This window comes from Myxine glutinosa, chromosome 14 (assembly GCF_964187855.1).
Source record: "Myxine glutinosa chromosome 14, kmMyxGlut1.1, whole genome shotgun sequence".
Lineage (NCBI taxonomy): Eukaryota > Metazoa > Chordata > Myxini > Myxiniformes > Myxinidae > Myxine > Myxine glutinosa.
Window position 1 is genome coordinate 77,127,671 of NC_136274.1, and position 23,219 is coordinate 77,150,889.

The window sequence follows — 23,219 nt, forward strand, 5'->3', positions numbered from 1 at the left end:
GGTGAGCAATTGGGAGACCAAATTAGAGGTTTGAAAAGCCAAATGGGGGTAATGAGGGACGAAGCGAGGGGTACCGTTGAGGGGTTAGACAATAATTTTAAGGGTTTAGACAAGAAATTTGGGAAGTTAGACAATAATTTTGAGGAGTTAGACAAGAAATTTGGGAAGTTAGACAATAATTTTGAGGGGTTAGACAACGGGATAAAAGAGGTGAGAAGTGGGTTAACGGGGGTAGAAAATAGAATGGCTGCCCAGGAGAATCAAATGGAAGGGATGCAAAAGGGGTTAGAGGGGTTAGAAAACAGTATGGAAGGCAAATTGAGGGACATGAGGGACCAAGCGGAAAGGGAAGTTAAACAAATGGGGCAGCAGATAGAGGGGGTCAGAATGGGGGTAGAAACCAAACTGGATGCTCACAGGGAGGAAATGGAGCAGATGAGGGTGGCATCTGGGCAGGAGATGCAAGTGATGGGAGAGGAGATCAGAAGAGGGGTGAGTGAGGAGGTCGGAGGAGTGCGCGAGGAGGTGAGGCACTGTAAGGAGCACATGGAGAAGGAGGTGAGAAAGGGGACTGTAAAATTACAAGGGGGCATAGAGGTCCTGACGCAGGAGGTGGAACAGCTGACGGAGGGACAAAAAGAAGTAACGGAGCAGGTTCAAAGGAACACTGCGGTATTAGGAGGATTAAAAGCGACACAGAAAGAACTAAAAGATGACTTGGTAGCGACGAAGAGGGAATGTCAGATGGTACGTGAGGGACTGACAACGAGGCTGGACGAGGTGATAGAGGGAATGGAGACGAAGGACCGGCAGGTGAGGACGCACATGGAAACGGTCAAGGTAGCCTTGGAGGACGAGCTTGAGGAGACGTACCGGGGAATAAAAGAGGTGAAGCAGAAATTAGAAGAAGTGGAAGAAGGGGTGAGCGAAATTAAGAAGCGACGGAGAGGGGATAACAAAGTGATAAAAGAGGAAGTAAAAGAATTGATCCAAAGTCTGTGTTTGGATCGTGATGATGTGCTCATTAACCGGATGAGGGATTCGCAGGTGATGGAGGAGAAGCGAAGAGGAAGAGGACCCGGTGTAAGTGGTGACCAATATGGTCGTGCGTATGATGCGCCAGGTGATTCAAGAAGCTTGGGGGTCGAGATGGACCCGGGTGTTCGTGAGAGGCCGCTGGTGAAGTGTGCGACAGGTCTGGTGTGCGAAAAAGGAGGTGTGCGAGAAAGTCAGACTCTGGGGTGTGTGAGGAAAAAGTGCGTGCCAAGGAGTGAGGGTGCTGGCGAGAGTGAGTCGGTCGTAGCGCGTGTGCGAGGGGGCACATGGAAGCGCGGTGTGGTAAGTGTTACAGAGGGTGTGACGGGAGAGTGTGCGCGAGAAAGGTGTGTGACGGACAGGTGCATGGGGAAAGAGTGCGCTGTCAAAGGCAAGGAAGAGTGTACACCTGTGGTGAGTGTTACAGAGGGTGTAACGGGAGAGTGTGCGCGAGAGAGGTGTGTGACGGACAGGTGCATGGGGAAAGAGTGCGCTGTCGAGAGTAAGGGTGAGTGCGTTGTCAAGAGTGGAGGTGAGAGTAGTGAGAGTGACAAGGAGAGTGAGTTGGTTGTGACAGGTGAGCGAGGATGTACACCTGGGATGGAAGGATGCACACCTGGAATGGTAGAGCGTGAGTGGGAATGCACGCTGGAGTTGGTGGTGAGGCACGTGGTTGGGTGTGCGAATGAGAGCACACCTGTGATTGTCACAGAGGAGGTGACCGAGGAGGGGGCGCGAAGAGGTGTGTTGGTGAGGTGTGCAACCAACGAATGTGTGCCAAAGTGTTCGGTGGTCAGGTGTGTGACCAAGGCTGTGAGTGGAATGGGTGTACCTGGGTGTGTAAGGAAAGGTAGCATGGGAACGGCTGGATGTGTGAGCAAGGAACGGGCTGCGGGGTGTAAGCGTCCAGGTGAAGCATCGACGTTAGACGGGTTAGAGGTTAGAGCGACTTTTAGCCGAAGCGGGCCCTCGGTGCGTGCCGGGCCTCGCGTGGAGCGGCCGCGTCCGGGCTCCACTAGGCGGAGCGGGCAGCCCGATAGAAAGGGTCGTCATGGCGACCACTTTTGGGTGAGACGTGCCGGCAGGTCGAGATCGGGCAATTGGATGGCTCCACGCCGAGGTGGTGCGTGGGATCTCGGCCCGGGTAAGCCTCCGTCCCTGCACCGAATGCGGGACGTGTCCAGCCACTGGCACCAAACCACCCGCATTCATGGCTTGGCTTTACGAAGCCGGGCTTTGGACAGAAATTGGCGCACCGAGAGGCATTAGTGAGTAGACTGGGTGATGAGGTTAGTGTTTTGGACCCAAAATTAGAGAAAAACAAAATTTGATGATTGGCAAAGGATTGGCAGCAATGATTGGCAGATGATGGGTAGTGATTGGCAAATTTTTGATTGGTGGAAATTTGATGTGCAAAATTGGTAGTGAGCGATGGGCCCGGTGGGTAAGGGGGGCATCCCTGCCACCCTTCTCACAGTGGGGCAAAGGAGCAATAGATTATGGGGTGTATGGCAGTGAAAACTAGCCCGGGTGGGTTAGGTTATATTGATAGGGCCCTAGAAGATGACATTAGGTAACGTTAAGTTTAGTTAGTGACTGATACCTGTAGTGGGGACGCAGGTAGATTAGTGTGGATTATAATGACGTGGGAGCGCAATAGTTTAAAGGGACGACTGGGAAGCGCAAGTTTCAGAGGGGAGTAGTTAGATGAGATGATGCTGTGTGAGAATTGAACAGGTGTGATTGCACAGGTGTGCAACTGGACAGGTGTGTGGAGCAGTGTGTGAGTAATGAGTGTTGTGGATCAGCGCGAATGCGCTTGGGGAGAGAAGGGTGCAGGTGGCACCAGGTGTGAGAGCACAGGTGTGCAGGTACAGGTGTGTGGAGAGAGTTGGAGTAAGTGGTACGGAGTGGTGTGCATGGTGCGAAGGTGTGAATGGGGGAAGAGTGGACCCCCATCACGGATACCCGGGGCGGGTAGTGTAAGTGTTAGGTAGAGGGTACAGGTAAATTGTGGTTGGATATTGGCATCTGTGGTGCGGTTGCAGAATGGTGTTGTGGATGGGTGCATTAGTGTTGTGGAAATGGCTGGGCGTGTAGCCTGTTAGTGTGTGTAGTTGGTTGGGCACTCCACCACTGTGAGGATGTCGGCCAGGTGAGGCCGCAGGTGGGCTCTGGGAGCCGTTAGTGTCAGTGGGTGCCTGAGGATCCCGGGTGTGGATCGGGTAGCCCAGTGCCAGGGAGGGCACCGAGTGGGGAGAGCGCCAGAGGGCCTTCCCCAGGTAGTTAGGTTAGGGTAAGGAGCAGGTAAGCTCGGAGGCAACTGCAGTGGTGGAGGTGTGCAGGTGGGTAGACCCGCTGGGAGAGGTACACGCCACAGCCCAGAAATTGTGCGAAGGCACCGGGAGATGAATCGGGGGAGTGAGACCCCAAATTGAAAAGCACCACAGTTTGGCCAATGGGAATTGGTTTTTAGAACCCATAGTGTAAGAGGGCCAATGGTTTGGCCGGAGAAAGACCCCGGGTAGTGTAAAGTTGTTAAAGTCATTTAGGAAATAGTTAGGATTGATGAACCTGCCGCACCATACGCAGCCACTTACCTGTGGTGATGATGATGACTCCACACCTGTGTTTTCTTTGTTTGTGTTGCAGAAATGAGAATTGCTGTGAGGATTTGTGAGACGCATCACGACGTGGATGAGACATTGGGGTGATTCCATCTCTCCCTCCCTAGGAGGGACTGATGATGAATTGGTAATGGCAAATTATGATGTTGAGTTGGAGATGGCAAATTTTGATGAAAGTTGAAAATGGCAAATTTGATTGGTTAGGAGGGAGAGAAGACGAATTTGGTTTATGGGAGGAACGGGGAAGACAGTAGGGATGTTTGTTGATTTGTAAAGTAGATGTTTATGGGTAGTGTTGTGTTTTGTGGATACAGTAAGGGGTAAGGGAGGGGCCATGTAGGTTACCTGGTGGGGGGGGGGGGGGCGTACGGTAGGAACGTACCTGTCTCACCTGGTTCCCATGTGCCCCCAGTGTGCATCATCTTATATTGCGTGCACTTTTGCGCCCTTACCACCTTACTCACTTGTCTGCTTCTTTTGTCTCCCACCTCCGAGGATCTGGCTTTGGGGCAGAGAGAGAGGAGAGAGAGGTGCTAGCTTCGCAGTTGTGGGCCTGCACTTTCGCTGCTTGCTGCCTGGATCGATACACCATATGGACCGCAATGTTGGTGGCCACCCACAATGGACCGCAGTTCTTTTGCGGCCAAGCACCACCCATGGATGGACCTATGGGTCAACGTGGCACCTATGCCATACAAGGTGAACCACTAACAGTTGGCCCCCTGACGGCCACAATAGAGAAATGGACGCGATTGGCGCCTTTCTTTATTTTTGAAAGAAGTAAGAACACCAAGTGCACCACACAAAGGCAAGACCAGCGGCAGAACATCGGCCGGCTGCGACACCACCGGTGATTTATAGACACTTTATTGGTGCACCGGATGGTGCTGACTGTGTGATGGGGTGGTGCTTTTGGTGCTGGGAAGGGGTGCTCTGCACATTATTAAAGGCCGTAGGCCACAGAGCACTCGTGGGTTGGTGTATCGATGCTGGCATGCGTGCTCTCTCTATGCATAACATCTGCATGTGTTCCTCCAAAAACAGGTCCTGGATCGTAGTGTAAATATCAGCGTAGTCTTGTAAATAATGCTCCCTACCGGCTGTATGTTTAGTTTGCGAATTCTTTCCGGATTCGGTTATCCTGTGGGTGTGTTTCTGTGAGGAGAAGGGTGCAACGTCGCAGGGGGACATATTTACTCATTTGTGAACATCTGTAAAACTGTCGCACTCAGGGTAGAGTTAATAGTAGAGGGAACTACATCTGAGTGCCACACTAAAATAGGTAAAAATTTATCGGGTCGGGACGCCCCGAGGGTAGAGAAGGGTGCAATGTTGCGGATATGGGACTTGGCCTCAATATCCGCTTGTAAATACTCCCCTATTTCCCCAATACTCCCCAACTATCCCCAATGCCCCATTCCCTAGTCCCATTGTCTGTAAACAACACTCTGTAGAACCGACCTTCCCCTTTTTCCCCCATTAAATGTCGTGCCCAGGTCCACCGCATCTCACGTAGACAACTTTCGGACATCTTGCTAGTTATTCTTAGTCTATGTCAGTTAAGGACTCGTTTCCATTAATTCTGACTCTTCGTTGCACCAGAATGTGATTATATGGCACCAGTAGTGAGTTTAGGACCTTCCCAAACCTCCTCCCATCTTCTTCCCCAAACAACAACTACAACAACAACTACAACAGCAACTACAACCAACTACAACAACGGCGCGCCGCGGGGAGTGTGCATCCTCACTCCGGCTCGGTTAGCCGCCATTACCCATGTGCGCTCCGACGGGGTTACCACGAAGGGGCTCCCTGTCAGCCCCTCGTCAAGGGCGGAGCAGGTAACCCCCCCCGCACGCACCCAATGAGAAGCAACGGGCCGATTCCATCTGGGGCGGAGCTAACGAGCCGAGGGCGTGTCACTCCCCGCCGGATATACGCGGCCACTTACCGGACGTGACGTGAGATGCGCCCCCGACTGAAGAAGACAAGTCGCGACCTCCAAGCGCTGAGGGAGCTCCACGCATCGACCCGGTATTGCAGTACCTCCGAGAACGGTGCACCCCCTCCGAGAACGGTGCACCTTGAGCCATCGACGGCCCGCTTTCCTTGCCATCAATCCCCGTGTGAGTCAGTTTTTGTCCTGTTTATCTGTCGTCTGTCGGGGCTATTATAAGAGTGTGTCTAAGTGCCTGTCTTCCTATGCTGTCCCTCTTGTCGTTGTAATCTGACCTTCCGCCCTAATATAACCTCCTCCGGAGGTCTTGAGAACTGAACCCTTGGTGTCGTGTCATTTTAATCCAGCCGTTGTGTCTTTTCCATCATTGATTCAGCATAGCGCGATTTAGTCAACGTTCGAGTATAATCGGGTAACTTGTGCGGACACGGCGGCCATTCCGCTCGGCCCACCCTAACATCAAAGTCGTGTCTGTAACAATATATATATATATATATATATATATATATATATATATACACACTACATGACCAAAAGTATGGCTGTGCGAAGCCGAGCTTTAGAAATGAATTGGCGCACCGAGAGGCTCAAGTGAGTAGACGTGTGATGATGATAGTGTTTTGGACCCGAAATTAAAAAGCAAAATTTGATGATTGGCAAAGGATTGGCAGATGGATGATTGGCAGATGATTGGTAGAGTGATTGGCAAATTTTTGATTCGTTGGTATTTGGATGAGCAAAATTTATAGTGAGAGATACCCGATGTGGTGGGATGGCAACTCTGCCATCCCTCACAGCGGGGGCAAAGGAGCACTAGTTATGGGGTTTATGGCAGTGAAAACTAGCCGGGAGGGTTAGGATAGCGTGTGTAGGGATCTATAGAAGATGACCATAGGTAACGGTAAGGTTAGGTAGTGACACTGATACCTGTAGTGGGGACGCAGGTAGATTAGTTGGATGATAATGACGAGGGAGCGCAATAGTTTAAAGGGGCGACTGGGAAGCACAAGTTCCAGAGGGGAGTAGTTAGATGAGATGATGCCGTGTGTTTGAGAATCGAAAGTGTATTGAGCGTGGAGGTGTATGGAGCAGTGTATGAGTGAGTGATGGTGATGTGTGTTGTGTTGACCAAATGGTCCAGGGAGGAAGGAGGGTGCAGGTGGCACCAGGTGAGATTGCAAAGGTGTGCAACTACAGGTGAATGGAGAATGGTTGTGTGGATTATATGGAGTGTGGAATATATGGAGTATGGAATGGATGGTCCTGGAGTGAGTATGGTGGAAACTGTGGAGTGGAGTGGATGGTGCGAAGGTGTGGATGGGGGAAAGGAGGATGGACCCCCATCAAGAATACCCGGGGAGAGTAGTGTAAGTGTTAGGTAGAGGGTACAGGTAAATTGTGGTTGGATATTGGCATCTGTGGTGCGTGTGGAAGAATGGAGTTTGAATGGGTGCATTAGTGACGTGGAAATGGCTGGGCGTGTGGCCTGTTAGTGTGTGTAGTTGAATGGGCACTCCACCACTGTGAGGATGTCGGCCAGGTGAGGCCGCAGTTGGGCTCTGGGAGCCGGTAGAGTTGTTGTGGATGGGGCCCGAGGATCTGGAGGACGGACCCGGGTAGCCCAGTGCCAGAGAGGGCACCGAGTGGGGAGAGCGCCAGAGGGCCTTCCCCAGTTAGATAGGTTAGGGTAAGGAGCAGGTAAGCTCGGAGGCAACTGCAGTGGTGGAGGTGTGCAGGTGGGTAGACTTGCTGGGAGAGCTACACGACACAGCCCGGAAATTGTGCAAGGGCACCGGGAGATGAATCGGGGGAGTGAGACCCCAAATTGATAAGCACCACAGTGGGAATTGGTTTTCAGAACCCATAGTGTAAGTTGACCAATGGATTGGCAGGGAAAGACCCCGGGTAGTGTAAAGTGTGTTAATGTCAGTTAGAGGATAATTAGGATGGAAATCTCCTCGCACCATCTGCATCCACTCACCTGAGGTGACGTACCTCCACACCATGCCAGGTTGTTTTTATTATTTTTATTGTGCAAATGTTTGGAATGTGAGACGCATCATGACGTGGGTGTGACATTGTGCTTTGTGTTCCGTCTCTTCCTCCTTATGAGGATTGATGATGAATTGGGTGATGGCAAATTTTGGATTAGTGGGAGTGAAGACGAATTTGGTGTAGGGGAAATATGGGGAAGATGTGACGATAGTGACGAATTTGTAAATGTGTAGATTGTTGTAAATATGGGGTAAGGGCAAGGGTAGAGTAGGTAACAGGGGGGGTGACGTACGGTAGGGACGAGCTTTTCTCCGCTCAGTCTCCAGACGCACCTCACCTTGCATTGCCTTTATTGATGTGTACCCTTGTGACCTTACCCCTCGCTCACCTGTCTTTCCCCCCCCCCCCCCCTTGTCTCCCACACGAGGACTGCGCCACTGGGCGCCGAGGGGAGCGTGCGGGAGTCCGCCATTGTGCGCCCGAAACTCCCGGAACCAGCTGTCTGCATCGATGCACCACCTTATGGACCACATGTCTGTGGCTGAGCACCACTTATGGACCCCATGGGTTGGGGCATGGCCCCTCTGCTGGAACCGGCCATGAAGGCCCGGGATCTTGCTGGCGGACCTTGGTCACAGGGCACCGATGCCACACAGGTGAACCACCCCGAGTCGGCCCTGTGGGCCATAAATAAAGAACAATGGACACGTTTTGTGCTTGCTTTTATTAGTCCAAATAGGCCGCCAGTAAGAAAATGACGAAGTTGACAACATCTGGAAGAATACCAATGGCCAGCAGATGCAGCCGAAGAGCAAGACACCACCAGGGGTTTATTGGGTTCATTTTTATTAAGAACTGTGGTGACTGTGCACCGTTTGGTGCTTGATGGTGTTTTTGGTGCGTTGTGGGTGCTTTCTGGAGCGTCGATGCAGGGCAGACTGTCTCCCCCCCCCCCCCCCCCCCCCAAAAGAACAATCACAGGTTCTGGGTGAGTTTTGTAAATACAAGTAACGTTAACTGTAAATAATGCTCCCCCATCGTAAATGTATAGTTTGAAGACAATTCCGCAATTTGGTTAGCTGTGGGCGTAAGTCTGTTAGGTAGGGTGCAATGGAGCAGCGGGACATATTTATTTATGTTTTAAAACTGTCACACTCAGGGTCAGGTTAAATGTAGAGGGAACTACACCTACGTGCCACACTAAAAGTAAAAGTAATAGGCCCGGGACGTGCCTAAGAGGAGGAGGGTGCAGTGTTGTGGAAATGAGAATTGTCTTTTTTTATTGTTGTAAAAATATCACCCTCCTTCCTCCAGTTGTTGTGTATAAAGGTCAAAGGGCGTCCCTTCGTTAGGTCATATACAATCACGTTAGCCAATCATAGATTTCCTCCTTGTTGGTAGTTATTTCCTTATTCTGTGTATTAGGTTAAGGCTTTGTCTTCCATTAATTAATACTCCATTGCACCGAATTCAAATAGATAGATCCCCTTTTTCATTCCCATTCCAAAAGCCTTTATTACCAACTGCATTTGCCTCCATTGAGCACGCGGTCGGCTCGGAGAAGAAAGGCGTGTCTCCACCTCGTCATAGAGGGGAGGAGTGAGCCAGCCCTTGCTGACCAACCCAGAACGAGGGGTTTGGCTTTGAGAGGGCGTGGGGAGAACCGTCGAGTAGGTTCGCGAAGGTTAAAGGGCGTGGCCTATATAACCCGCACCAAGACGCCCCCACCACCAGATGCGCCTGAGATGAGTCCAGATGAGCTACGGAGACGAGCTTCAGAGAGAGACGGGAGACGCGTCCTGAGATGAGCCAGAGAAGCGGCAGATGAGCATCAGCCTTGAAATCCACCACCACCAGCTTGGAGCGACGCAGCTTTGACTCCGCCAGGGTGCTCATATCGCGGCAGCCCGCACGACCGCAGCTAGGGCGTTGACGGCGGCTGCTGAACGTGCCGATCGAGGAAGGGCGGCGGCTGCTGACTCCCGGGCCGACCGTGCTCCGGTTCGAGCGGAGCGTTCCTCTCCTTCCAGTCCTTTCATTCCTGCCTGCAATTTCCCCATTCGTGTGAGTTTGCTCGTAGTCTATTTTGTGTGTCTTGTCCTGGGGTATTAATTAAGACTGCATAGGTAAGCTAAGGTGCACTGTGTCAGCTTCTTCTTCTTCTGCTTTTACTTTATTATCCTTCCTTCTCCTTGATTCCTTTCATTGTGTAAATAATAGTAATAAATATAGTAGCATTTCCAACCCTTTTGCCTTCGTCTTCCTCTTCTTCACATCCTTGTCGTTTTGGTGATTTCCCAATTGAATACCGGTGGCACGATTTGGTCAACGTTTAAGGAATCGGGTCTAGTCTTGGTAAACGGCTCACGCCGCAGTTCGCTTCGCTCGGCGCAACATCCATTACGCTGCGGCCGTGAGCGGGGGGTGTTCCTTCGCGTACCGGGAAGCGCTGGTATTTAGGTCATAGGACTTGTGGGCCTAAAACCCTACCCAGCGCCGACCGGGCGTGGCGTCATACCCCCGGGACCACGTCGGTCAGTAACAGACGAGGGGCTTAATCCCCCCTCGATAACAGGAACCGAGGCCGACGTCGGGTTCCGCAACAATATATATATATATATATATATATATATATATATATATATATATATATATATATATATATATATATATATATTGCTACGGTTTTGAGATTGGCACATATTGATCATTAAAGGTTAAAGGGTTGCCCCCCATAGTTAGTCCACGAGCAACACGTAGGCCACCTTAGAGTATTAGTTATGTCATAGTATGTGTAAGTATAGGCCATTTCCACTAGTAATATCTGCGTTGTGTAAAGACATGAGTTTAGGTCCTTTCATTTTGCGTCCACCCTCCTATCCCACCTCTATGGGCATAATTGATCCCGCGCCCCATTTGGCTGATCCCTCAGTTTGTTGCACTTTGGCTACCCGCAGCATTTATTATGCTTTGGCTGCCAGCAGCGTTTGCTGCCCTTCTGCTCGCTCACTAGTCAAGTAACACGAGGTAGGCCTAAGAGGGAGGAGCGCGGGGTCGGGGTGGGGCGGCGTCAAAGCAGCGCGTCAGAGGCGATGACGGTAGGGCCACCAGCCAACCAGGGCTCTAAAGGCATGGCGTGATAGGGGGTGGTAAGGCGCGTCTGGTAAGTGCTAGACGGTTCGCGGGGCATGCCTATAAAAGTCTTGGCACAAAGCCCTTGAACAAGACTTAGAGGAGGACTTACCAGCAGGAATAGCGCTGAAGGGACTTGTTATAAGGAGCACGAGAGAGAGCACGAGTGAGTGGTAAACAGGACTCGACTGAAGCAGCGCTTCGCTTTGGGGGCATTGCGCTATATCTCATTATTACATACGCGCCGGAAGAAAAGCAGCCAGACGCGCCGGTGGCGAATATCGCCTATTCAGCCACGCGAGTGAATGCTGCAATAGCCGCCAGTGTAACCGCCAGAGCCCAGACCCCACCGTTCGCCCGTATTATCCCGTGTGCGCCAACGACACGCGGAGAGCTCCTGCCCCTCTACTTACCATTTGCCTGGGACGAACCGGAGGCCGGAGGGAGCTGCACGAGAGCCATCCCTGGACGTGGTGAACATCAACCCGCAGCTGCAAACCCCGTGTGAGTGTTTCTGTGTGTGAGACGGGCCCGTTTGTCCTGGGAGTAAGTTAAGACTGTTTTTAAGGCTGCACTGTGTCCCTCTTTTCTCTGAATCATTGTAAATAGTGTAAATAAATCTTGTTATTCCTTTCTTCCCAATTCGATCGCCTCTGTGATTTCTCCATTGGCTAAGCGTGGTACAAATGAGATCGCTAGAACCGGGGTCACCATATAAACGGCACGGCTCGCGTGTACACACCGCTCGGCGTCTCAGCACGCGTGATTCATGCGGGACTTATTTCCTCATTTCAGGGCAGCGCGAGTAATTAGGTAATAGTGATTCTAGTCCTAAAACCCTATTTCACGCTGTCTGGGAAGGACGTCATAGGTCCCGGGTCCCGTCGGCCAGTCAAAGACAAGGGGACTAATCCCCCCTTGGTAAGGGGAGAAGGCCGGCGCTGAGATCCGCAACAATATATATATATATATATATATATATATATATATATATATATATATATATATATATATATATATATATACAGTGCGTATCAAAAAAAAGGTAAGCCGAATTCAAGGGGTTAATATGCAACGGTTATTTATTTTGACAATTTATATGTGGTTTACTAATTAAGAGGAGATCCTCAGCTTGCCATTGATACCTTCCATGCATCATTGCTGTCACACATGACCGAGTACATGTTCGTTGAAAATGACAAGTTCAAATCGCATTTTTACAAGTTTGGCTAATCGATGCAAGTCAGGATAATTGGTGCAAAATGAACGTCAGATGTGAACTTTTCTCAGGAATGATTGGCCTTCATGCACCCATACCTTCAACATGTCCACCTCCCCTTTCAACACAAAGCTCACAGCGGCAGAGCATGCCCTGAACTGCTCGTCTCACCATAGCCGGGTCGTTGCGCAAAGCATCCACTTCATGTCGAATACGGCCCTGCAATTCGTCAAGATCACGGGGAGGAGTTACGAACACCTTGTTCTTTAAATGTCCCCAAAGGAAATAATCACATGGTGTGAGGTCAGGTGATCTTGGCAGCCATTGCACTGCATGGTTGATGGCGATGACTCAGTCTCCAAAGAGTTCCCTCAGTCGATCTCGGACAGCGATAAGACGATGTGCTGGGGCGCCGTCTTGGGCCCACCAGAGATATCTGAAGACACCACGAACCTGTCACTCAAAGTTCTCCTCCAGCTGCGGGAAAACTTCATCATTGATCATCTGCAGATACTTGTTACCATTGACATTCCTTTGAAAGAAAAATGGTCCGATCACCTGACCACTTCCACAAAGTCCCAACCAAACAGTCCACTTTTGTCGATTCATGTTGGTGTCAAAATTAAATTCCGGGGGTTGTCCTGTCGGTGCATATTCAAGAACATTATGGGTATTGACCTTGCCATCCATGGCGAAAGCAGCTTCGTCGCCGATGATGAGATACCGCAGGAAATTGACATCTGCTTCGCAACGTGCTATCAACCATGCGGCAAGCACCAGCCTCCTGGCAAAATCCCCTGGCGTAAGTTGATGCCGGATGTGAATCCAATATGGATGTTGGTGGAGGTCCAGTCTTGTGATTCGGTTGAATGTTGCCGAAGGCAATCCCGTCCCATTTCGTCTTGCGCTGGTATCCCTAGGATGCTCCAAAACTTGCTGCCTTACTGCTGCAATGTTTATTTCTGATCGCCCAGTGCGCCTCCTACCAGAATTCCCCTTGTTGCGGTTGAGGCTAGTGCCATGGTCTTGGTATTTTCTAACATTCGCCCAGATGATTTTGGCTGCTGGAGGCTCCCATTCTGGGAAACGTTCCCTGAACGCATCCCGAGTTCGCTGCAAACTTCCAGTTTGGTGAAAGGTTGTAACCACGAAGGTCCGCAGACTGTCTCTAAACCCATACACTGTAGGCCCATCTTAAATACCCATCTTAAACAAAGGATGACGCAACCGACGATTACCAGACCAGCTTAACAATTTTACATAATCAACTTAGCAGTCGACATGTAATGCATCCATTTCAAACTGTCTTGCACCGATTAGCCAAACGTGTAAAAATGCGATTTCAACTTGTCATTTTCAATGAACATGTACTCGGTCATGTGTGACAGCAATGATGCATGAAAGGCATCAATGGAAAGCTGAGGATCTCCTCATAATTGGTAAACCACATGTAAATTGTCAAATTAAATAACCTTTGCATATTAACCCCTTGAATTCGGATTACCTTTTTTTTGATATGCACTGTATATATAAATATACAGACTTGGCATTTAATATGGGATATTTTTTTTTTCTTGACTTGGGTTTACTTTCTTAACTCCATATATCAATCTGGTGAGTTTCTTTTACACTTTGGTGATTTATTTGTTAAAAGAACCATGTCACTGATTGTCTGTCGCAGCAAGAAGTCAACAACAGGATTATATCACAGGTGGCGTGGCAAAATGTACGGACAGGTGCATTTGATGATTGGCTTCACAGTCGGGTATACAAGGGTTGTTGCATTCTGTATTAGTGGAAAACAACTGCTGCACGTCTCCAAAAGTTATTGCCGCTTCCTCTGGAGATGGTCCGTCAACTCGACAATGCTGTTTGTCATGGAGTGGTGGCTTTACGAAATTACGGCATGAAACAGCGTGCTATTGCTCGGCAGTATGGCATCACTCAAGGTCAGGTGTCAAAGATCCTGAAACTAAATGCTCAGAGGGGTGTCCCTACTCCAATACCGAGGCCAGGACGTCCCCGCCGAACCTCAAGGAGGGATGATCGCCAGCTGCACCGGTTAGTCCGCAATGGCCGTACCAAGTCAGCTAATCGGCTTAGGGCTGAGTGGCAGCAACTGACAAATGTGCCTGTATCCAGAAGGCGAGTCAACCAACGACTGGTTCAAGCAGGCTATCGTGCCAGGCGTCCCCTGAGAAAGCCACGCCTGACCAGACAACACCGCCAGCGTCGATTGCAGTGAGCCAGAGAGCACCGTCAATGGTAGCCAGGACACTGGAATCACGTGACCTTCAGTGACGAGTCTAGATTTCTGGTCTATCGTCAAGATGGCCGCGTCCGAGTGCGCAGACAAGTGCATGAAGCCTACAACAAAGATTGTATAGTGCCAAGAGTCCAAGCTGGAGGTGGTGGGGTGACCGTTTGGGCTGCTTTTCATGCAGGGGGCAAACTGACCTGGTTGTTCTGAATGGAAACCTGAACCAGTTCAAGTACAGGGCTATTCTGGAAGAAACATTGCTTCCATTTGCTCGTGCAGCCTTTCGAGGAAACTTTGTCTTCCAAGATGACAATGCACGGCCTCATCGTGCTCGCATGATCCAACACTTTCTTACTGACCGTGGTGTAGAGCATATGGAGTGGCCTGCCATGTCCCCGGATATGAATCCGATAGAGAACTAGTGGGCAGAATTAACGCGTCAAATCGACCACCTGGACCAGCAGCCGACCTCTGTGCGTGAATTGCAGCAGGCTATTGTCACTGCATGGCAAGCGATTCCTGTCCAAACCTTGGCAAATCTCGTGAACAGCATGCCTCAACATGTACGTGCTCTCCTGAATGCTCGTGGGGGTTACACGAAGTACTGAACTGTAATTTTACTGTCCGTAATCCCAGTCGTAATTTAACTTTTGTTTTTGTTAAAAAAATATTTGGCTAATGTGCAAAATAAAGAGATACTTCTGGAAAACGTTCAGAAGTTTAACACAGTACTGTCCATGAATTGAGTTCGATATCAGTTTGCATCACTTTCAAGGATCAATTTATTTGTTTCGAAATGTCAAATGTGGTTTTTGTTTCTTTTAAAGGTCACGTTAACAAAATCTAGAATAATTTCAACATAATTCCAATGAACTTTTGGTTCTAAGACATCTTGAAAAGTAAGTTCACCCCCACAAAAAAAATATTCCATATTAAATGCCAAGTCTGTATATATGCACACACATACACACACACACACACACACACACACACACACACACACACACACACACACACACACACACACACACACACACATGCTCATCATTAAATGTTATTCTTATGGTCGGGTTTCCTGTCACACTTAGGTCATTATGAATACTCTTCGGTTTGGTTACGATTTGGAGAAAGCCGTTATGACCCCACGGCTGTACGTCGGGAGAAATGTCACAATCAACCTGGAGGATGACTTTGACAAGGTAACCACAGACATGATGCAACCACCGAGCATTCGCTACCTTCCCTCGGTTCGTTTATAAAACCATCAAAAATCGAAGCTAACGTTGATAAACTCAAGGTCTTCCCCCCATCGTTTGTTTTCCAGGATGTAGGACTGCAGCTGGAAAGGCTTGGACACCTGATTGGGCAAACACAATGGAAATCTGTGGTGCAAGCGATACATCGGAGCGATTCGGGCATCGTGGCCAAATCGGATGAGCGCAAGTATGCGCAGGCTGCCGGGTTCTGATGGGAAGAACTTTTGGACAGGATGTTTTCCCACCATGGCAATGTGGGAAAGAGCGGAGCGGAGAGGGGAGAAGCTTTGCGCAGCACAGGTGTTCAGACATCAGGTTTCTCGATAACTTCTACTTTCTCGATAACGAACTCTTCCCTAAAAGGCTTTGCATTTGCAATAACCTAAACAAATACCTCAAGAAGTTCTGAGGAACCAATTTTATGGTTTCATACACAAGGATACGCAAGGATCTTTGGCGCAGGTGGAGGCCATTTGGCCCATCATGCCTGTGTTGCACCAACCCCAGGATCGTCACCTAACGACACACAAGCCAATATCCCTACATGCACCTATATCTTCCATGCATCCAGGTACCTACCGAATTCCCATGTTAAACTTATCCACCCCCTCCATTGCCACCACCTTCCCGGGGAGACCATTCTATGCATTGACCCCTCTCCGAATGAAAGACCCCTGCCTTAAAACCGTCCCAACTCTCGTCTTATTTCCCCTGAAGCTTTGTGTCTGCTATTTTGTACTTAATAAATACCTTCTGCTTATTCTTAATTACATAGTGTACTTCCGTGCTCAACCACCTCATTCTATTTCTGCCTCAGCCTTTAAATGCCCACTTGTGACATGTAGGTGACATGCCTACTCTGCACCTTTGCTCACTGTAGGTTGCCCATTTCTCCGATGCAAACCGTCCACTCATTAACTTTACCCAATCTAAAGCTCCCACACCACTTGGTACCCTCAAAGTTTGCCCTCATAAAAGATAACAACCTTGCACCACCATACCGAACTTCACATCTCAACAACAGAGTAGCGTTTACTATATTGTGGTCGCTTGACCCCAGGTGCTCTCCCACCTGCACATCCTCCACCATATTGGGATTGTTACTCCAACACATCAACCCCTCGACTCTGATTCTGCAACTGGACCCGACGGCATCAGCCCACGGGTCCTAAAATCCTGCTCTGCTGCTCTATCTCACCCTCTCTCTGTTCTCTTCACCCTCTCTTTTGCTCAAGCTCAACTGCCATCTGCTTGGAAATCAGCCAACATCACCGCTTTGCACAAAAAAGGTGCAAAAACAGATCCTAGCAACTACAGACCAATCAGCCTTCTCCCAATTATCAGCAAAGTCATGGAATCCATCATTGCTTTGGATATGAAATCTTTCCTCTTCTCCAATGGCTTGATCTCTGATCATCAATTTGGTTTCAGACCAGGTCACTCTACTCTGGACATGCTGCTTCTGCTGTCTCAACAATGGATGGAGGTCCTCAATGCCAAACAGGAAATTAGAGCTGTCTCCCTCGACATATCACGTGCCTTCGACACGGTCTGGCACCCCGCTCTGCTCACCAAACTCTCCTCCTTTGGTATCCATGGAAATCTCCACGCATGGCTGGCGGACTTCCTCTCTAGTCGTCGTCAACGTGTGGCCCTGAATGGGTTTCTCTCATCTCCTCTTCCTGTTCAGGCTGGAGTTCCCCAAGGCAGTGTTCTGGGCCCCGTGCTTTTTCTGGTCTTCATCAATGATCTCTCTGACTCTCTCGAAAATCCTCTCTATCTCTTTGCTGATGACTCCACTCTCTGCCGCTCCATTCCTCTTCCCTCAGATCGGCAGTCTGCTGCCTCCTCACTCTCTGAAGACCTGGACAAAATCACAGACTGGTCAAACAAGTGGAACATGTCTTTCAATCCTGACAAATCTCACACTCTTACTATGTCTCTCCGAAAAGATCGACTGGACAACCCTCCCATCTACTTTCTCAACAATCCTCTCCAAGAAGTTCTGTCGCTCAAGATTTTGGGTCTCACTATCTGCCATGATCTTTCTTGGGAAAACCACATTTCCAAGCTGGCCTCCAAAGCCAGTCGCCGACTGGGCATCCTCCATCGTGTGAAGTCCTTCCTCGGCACACCTGAGCTCCTCACCACATACAAGGCTTTCATCCGCAGCTCAATGGAATACTGTTCTCCCCTATGGGCCGGTGCTCCTGCCTCACACCTAGCTCGGCTTCACGCTGTTGAAACCAAAGCTTTCAGAATTATTGGAATCTCCCGCGACGAAGCTATCTCTGAGGGCCTTTCACTCACTCACCGCAGGCAGGTAGGTGGTCTTTCTGTCTTCTACCGACTCCTCTCCGGCCTTGCACCCCCAGCTCTCTCTGTGCTCTGTCCCCCAAATATTCCTACAGGTCGCACAAGATCTGCCAGCAACCCTCTGATGGTTAAACTGCCGAAATCTCGGCTCTCTGCTCACCTTCACTCTTTCATTCCTCTTTTCTCCCGCCTCTGGAACAAACTCCCTCACTCCCTTCAATCCCACTCCTCCCTCCAGGTCTTTAAAACAGCTGTTCACCACCATCTCTTATCTTCCCCCATCCAAAACCTTGATCTTTTCTACCCCCGCTAATTCACCCCAGATCCACCTTGTTTGAAATTCCAACTTCTTTCCTGGAAGTCCTGGCAGTGTCCATATGTTTTATACCTCTCCCACCGCCCCCTTCCCACGCCCCCCCCCCCCCCAAAGCCCTCGCCCTCTCTCAGATCTCTCCATGTCTCCATGTCTCTCGGTCCCTGCTCTCAAATGTTGTGTTTGTGTCCTTCCCCCTCTCTCCCCATCTTGTCTACCGCTCCCTATGTTATATGTTTTATGTGTCTGTTTGTCTTTCTGTGTGATTAATGTTCGCTCTTTCACGAGCCTCGATCTTGTATACAAAAAAAAAAAAAAAAAAAAAAACCCCATCGTGGGATTTTGTACAAACTGGGTTAAAAAACAATCCTGGACCAAGTCTGAAAACTTCCTCATCGGCACTGCCCTTTCCGAGACCCAATCTATCCCGGGCAAGTTGAAATCCTCCACAATCAGAACTGTTCCCTTAACACGTGCTCTTTTGAATTCTTCGCAAATCCATCTTTCCTACTCTTGCCTCATGCCAGGAGCCTTGTAAAAGCATCCTGCAATTCTCTTCTTCTTCATCCAATCACTAATATCTATTCACACAGAATCTTCTCCATCAATTCCCTCGTTAATGTCTTGTCTTTCTCCCAGATTGCCACACCTCTTCCCTTCTCTTTGCTATCGCATCTATAAACCCTGTAGCCTTGACTTCCTGTCCTCCAGTTGGATTGTTCGCTTAACCACGTGTCTCGCTTGCAGCAACTGTCCTCGTCATCAACCCCAGCCTCCACCTCTTCCATCTTTCCGTTCAAGCTCGTGGCATTCCTGTACAACTTCAAACTTTCCCTCGCATTATCCACTCCCTGCTGCCGCAACCCTCCAGCGTCATTCCCAGTTTTTAATCCAGAAGAGTCCTAATTATTTTTTTCTCAAGAACCGCTGTTAATCTCGCCTTCTACTAATCATCATGTCACATGACCTCATACACTCACTAAGATCAGACAGGGAACGCCACATATTCACAAACCCAAATCCCTTCCTCCCACAACACTCCTCCAACCATTGGTTCACATCCGTCGTTCTCGTAAAAAAATTGGTAGAAATTTTTTGTCGAGATCGGTGTGGAAGAACTTGACTGGCCTGCACAGAGACCTGACCTCAACCCCATCGGACACCTTTGGGATGAATTGGAACGCCGACTGCGAGCCAGGCCTAAAAGGTTTTTATAAACGAACCGAGGGAATAAATAAATAAATAAACTGGTAGAAAAAATCCTGCTTTACATCTGAAATGCTGCAAATGTTTCCCCCAAAATCTTACACCTCTTCTTTAGAGATTCAGAACACAACCTCCCCGCATCGTTGCCCCCCACATGCACCACCACCAATGTTCCCGGCCCACAACCCGCCAAAACATCACTCGACATTCCAACAATATCCCACCCACACCAAACGATTTTTCGTATCCTTGTGACAAAATGAAGAATATGTTTGTTTTTCATCATTATTTCCTGAAACTTGTACACCTGACTGAAAATGCGAACTACATTAGGCCGCCAAGTTCAATAGAATCAATGTGAAGTTTACAACGAAGGATTTATCTAATTTATATCATAACGATGCTCAAGTTCATCTGTTTTTCCTTGTTTTTTGTTTGTTTTTCATCCAAACTGTAATGTATTTTTACCTTTTAAATGAGCATATCCATGTACAGTATCTATTACCTTAAGCTGGTTTGGAAATGAATCCACATACAATTGTTTGATGAAGTTGATTTTTGAGCTCATCAGTTCCGACAGATTATCTGCTCCTCCAATGTTCCACAATTGACTGTTACAGGATGGATTTGGAAATGTTTGTCGATAATGTAAGAGGTAGCGACGGCTTTCATAATGACTTGTTGTTGTTTGTCATTTCTCTTTAGTTATTGATTATCGGTATGCGGTTGACACCATGTTTCTGTAGCTAACATGTTTCATCCATCATTATTCTCACGAAGATTTTTTAACGGTTGATATTATAAAATTGGGGCCTACACCATACACAGACTATGTAGGTCAGACCGGTAACCTGCTCCTTAAGGGTCATTGATGAGCCAGCTGGGTTCTTTTAGCCATTTGATTTGGAAAGTGTGATTGGTATTCCATTCTTATCTGTGCCGAAGTCTGATTGGTATTCCCATCTGATCTGTGTCCAAGTGTGATTGGTATTCCCATCTGATCTGTGCCCAAGTCTGATTGATATTCCCATCTGATCTGTGTCCAAGTGTGATTGGTATTCCCATCTGATCTGTATTCCCATCTGATCTGTGCCCAAGTCTGATTGGTATTCCCATCTGATCTGTGCCCAAGTGTGATTGGTAGTCCCATCTGATCTGTACCCAAGTCTAATTGGTATTCCCATCTGATCTGTGCCCAAGTCTGGTATTCCCATCTGATGTGCCCTGGTCTGATTAGTATTCCCATCTGATCTGTGCCCAGGTGTGATTGGTATTCCCATCTGATCTGTGCCCGGGTCTGATTGGTGTTCCCATCTTATCTGTGCCCAAGTCTGATTGGTATTCCCAACTGATCTGTGCCCAAGTCTGATTGGTATTCCCATCCAAGCTATGCCCAAGTGTGATTGGTATTCCCATCTGATCTGTGCCCAAGTGTGATTGGTATTCCCATCTGATCTGTATTCCCATCTTATCTGTGCCCAAGTCTGATTGGTATTCCCAACTGATCTGTGCCCAAGTCTGATTGGTATTCCCATCTGAGCTATGCCCAAGTGCGATTGGTATTCCCATCTAATCTGTACCCTAATGTGATTGGTATTCCCATCTGATCTGTGCCCAAGTCTGATTGGTATTCCCATCTGAGCTATGCCCAAGTGTGATTGGTATTCCCATCTGATCTGTGCCCAAGTGTGATTGGTATTCCCATCTTATCTGTGCCCAAGTGTGATTGGTATTCCCAACTGATCTGTGCCCAAGTCTGATTGGTATTCCCATCCAAGCTATGCCCAAGTGTGATTGGTTTTCCCATCGTATCTGTATTCCCATCTTATCTGTGCCCAAGTCTGATTGGTATTCCCATCCAATCTATGCCCAAGTGTGATTGGTATTCCCATCGTATCTGTATTCCCAACTGATCTGTGCCCAAGTCCGATTGGTATTCCCATCCAAGCTATGCCCAAGTGTGATTGGTATTCCCATCTGATCTGTGCCGAAGTGTGATTGGTATTCCCATCTGATCTGTATTCCCATCTGAGCTATGCCCAAGTGTGATTGGTATTCCCATCTGATCTGTATTCCCATCTGAGCTATGCCCAAGTGTGATTGGTATTCCCATCTGATCTCTATTCCCATCTGAGCTATGCCCAAGTGTGATTGGTATTCCCATCTGATCTGTATTCCCATCTTATCTGTGCCCACGTCTGATTGGTATTACCATCTTATCTGTGCCCAAGTGTGATTGGTATTCCCATCTGAGCTATGCCCAAGTGTGATTGGTATTCCCATCTAATCTGTACCCTGTGATTGGTATTCCCATCTGATGTGCCCAAGTCTGATTGGTATTCCCATCTGAGCTATGCCCAAGTCTGATTGGTATTCCCATCTAATCTGTACCCTGATGTGATTGGTATTCCCATCTGATCTGTGCCCAAGTCTGATTGGTATTCCCATCTGATCTGTGCCCAAGTGTGATTGGTATTCCCATCTGATCTGTATTCCCATCTGAGCTATGCCCAAGTCTGATTGGCATTCCCATTTGCTATGTGTCCCAGTCGAATTGGTGTTCACCCCTTCTGAGCTGTGCCCAAGTCTGATTGGCATTCCCATCTGAGCTGTGCCCGATATGTAGGGAACCCAAATTCAAGTCCTTCATCCCAAATCTATCTGTCAACTGTCTTTTTTAACCATGTAAAAGTTCACGTCTCCTCGTATACTTGTCCTGCATTTCATGTGCGTACATGAGCCAGAGATCATTTTGATCATGAAAATAAAAATGGAATTTTAAAGCTGATAAAGGAACTTGTTCCATTTGCTTTTCCATCTTGATGTGGTGTCCGAGTGTCTCCATCAGCAAACTCACGCGTTGCGCACATCGTTTCCTCTTCACTCAATTGTGCTGGAGCAATCCAAAATCGTTTTGGCCACTGGAACAGCACGACGAGGTCCGTTTGAGGTCACAATGCCGATCGGTTACATCACACGTGCTGCTCACGCATTGAGTAGTTCCGGATGTGGGGACGAGCGCATGACACATGTCACACATTACTCAGTCCATTTTTTTCCCATGATTTGCTTCTGGGCGGTCAGACGCGACATGTCTGGAAACATCTCGTAAATGTAGCCAATCTGCATTGCATCACATTGGGGAGGTACCATCCACATATACATATGTGGAGATTCCTATTTGTGAGCGAAGATACTGACCTTAGTCCCAACACAAGGTGTTCATTTAATACGTCCTCCCCTCTGAGCTGTCTAGCCTGGGTTGGAATTTTTTTTTTTTCTTTTTCTTTTTTGTTTACTGAATCGAGGCTCGTGGAAGGGCTAACATTTATTTCACAAACAAATCAAACAGACAAACAAAATATATAAAAAGAGGGAGTGGAAGACAAGATGGGGAGAGAAGGGGAAGCACACAAACACAACATTTGAGAGCAGGGAGATGTGTGGGAGGGAGAGGGCTTGGGGGGAGGAGGCGTGGGAAGGGAGGCGGGGGGGGGGCGGGGGAGGAAGTATAAGACACAAGGACCACAGGGATAAATTATCGATCTGTCCAAAATTGGTTCTCGCCTTGAAACGTTTCTCGACTTGAGTATTCCAAAGTTCTGCAAGGCCTCACAAAGCGTATCCTGCACTCTCAATTGCCAGTGAAGAGGGCAGCAACTACTTACCCAATGGGCAACAACCTTTTTTTTGTAGTTTGGACATTTTGTCACTTCCTGCCTGATAAGTGAAACATTAATTGAACCTCGTTCTTACCTCTTCCTCCTTTTCCTCATGGGAAACATGCAAACATGCGTACATTTTTTGCCGGTCGTAAATGCAACGACGTTTATTGTTTTTAATAAAAGAATAAGCAGCTTCAGTCTTGCCCTGTGAAAGTTATGCGTTAATTATTTGGACTTT

At 48.5% G+C, this 23,219-nt stretch overlaps 1 protein-coding gene across 1 annotated transcript in view; it reads left to right on the forward strand.

Moving 5' to 3' along the window:
* Positions 1-16,596, forward strand: part of LOC137439927 (glutathione hydrolase 1 proenzyme) — a 102,036-nt gene extending 85,440 nt beyond the window's left edge. The window contains exons 10-11 of the mRNA XM_078768013.1: positions 15,314-15,424; positions 15,550-16,596. Of these exons, the coding sequence (XP_078624139.1) occupies positions 15,314-15,424; positions 15,550-15,693 (255 nt within the window). The 3' untranslated portion in view covers positions 15,694-16,596. The remainder of the gene's footprint in view (positions 1-15,313; positions 15,425-15,549) is intronic.
* Positions 16,597-23,219: the final 6,623 nt, after the last annotated feature.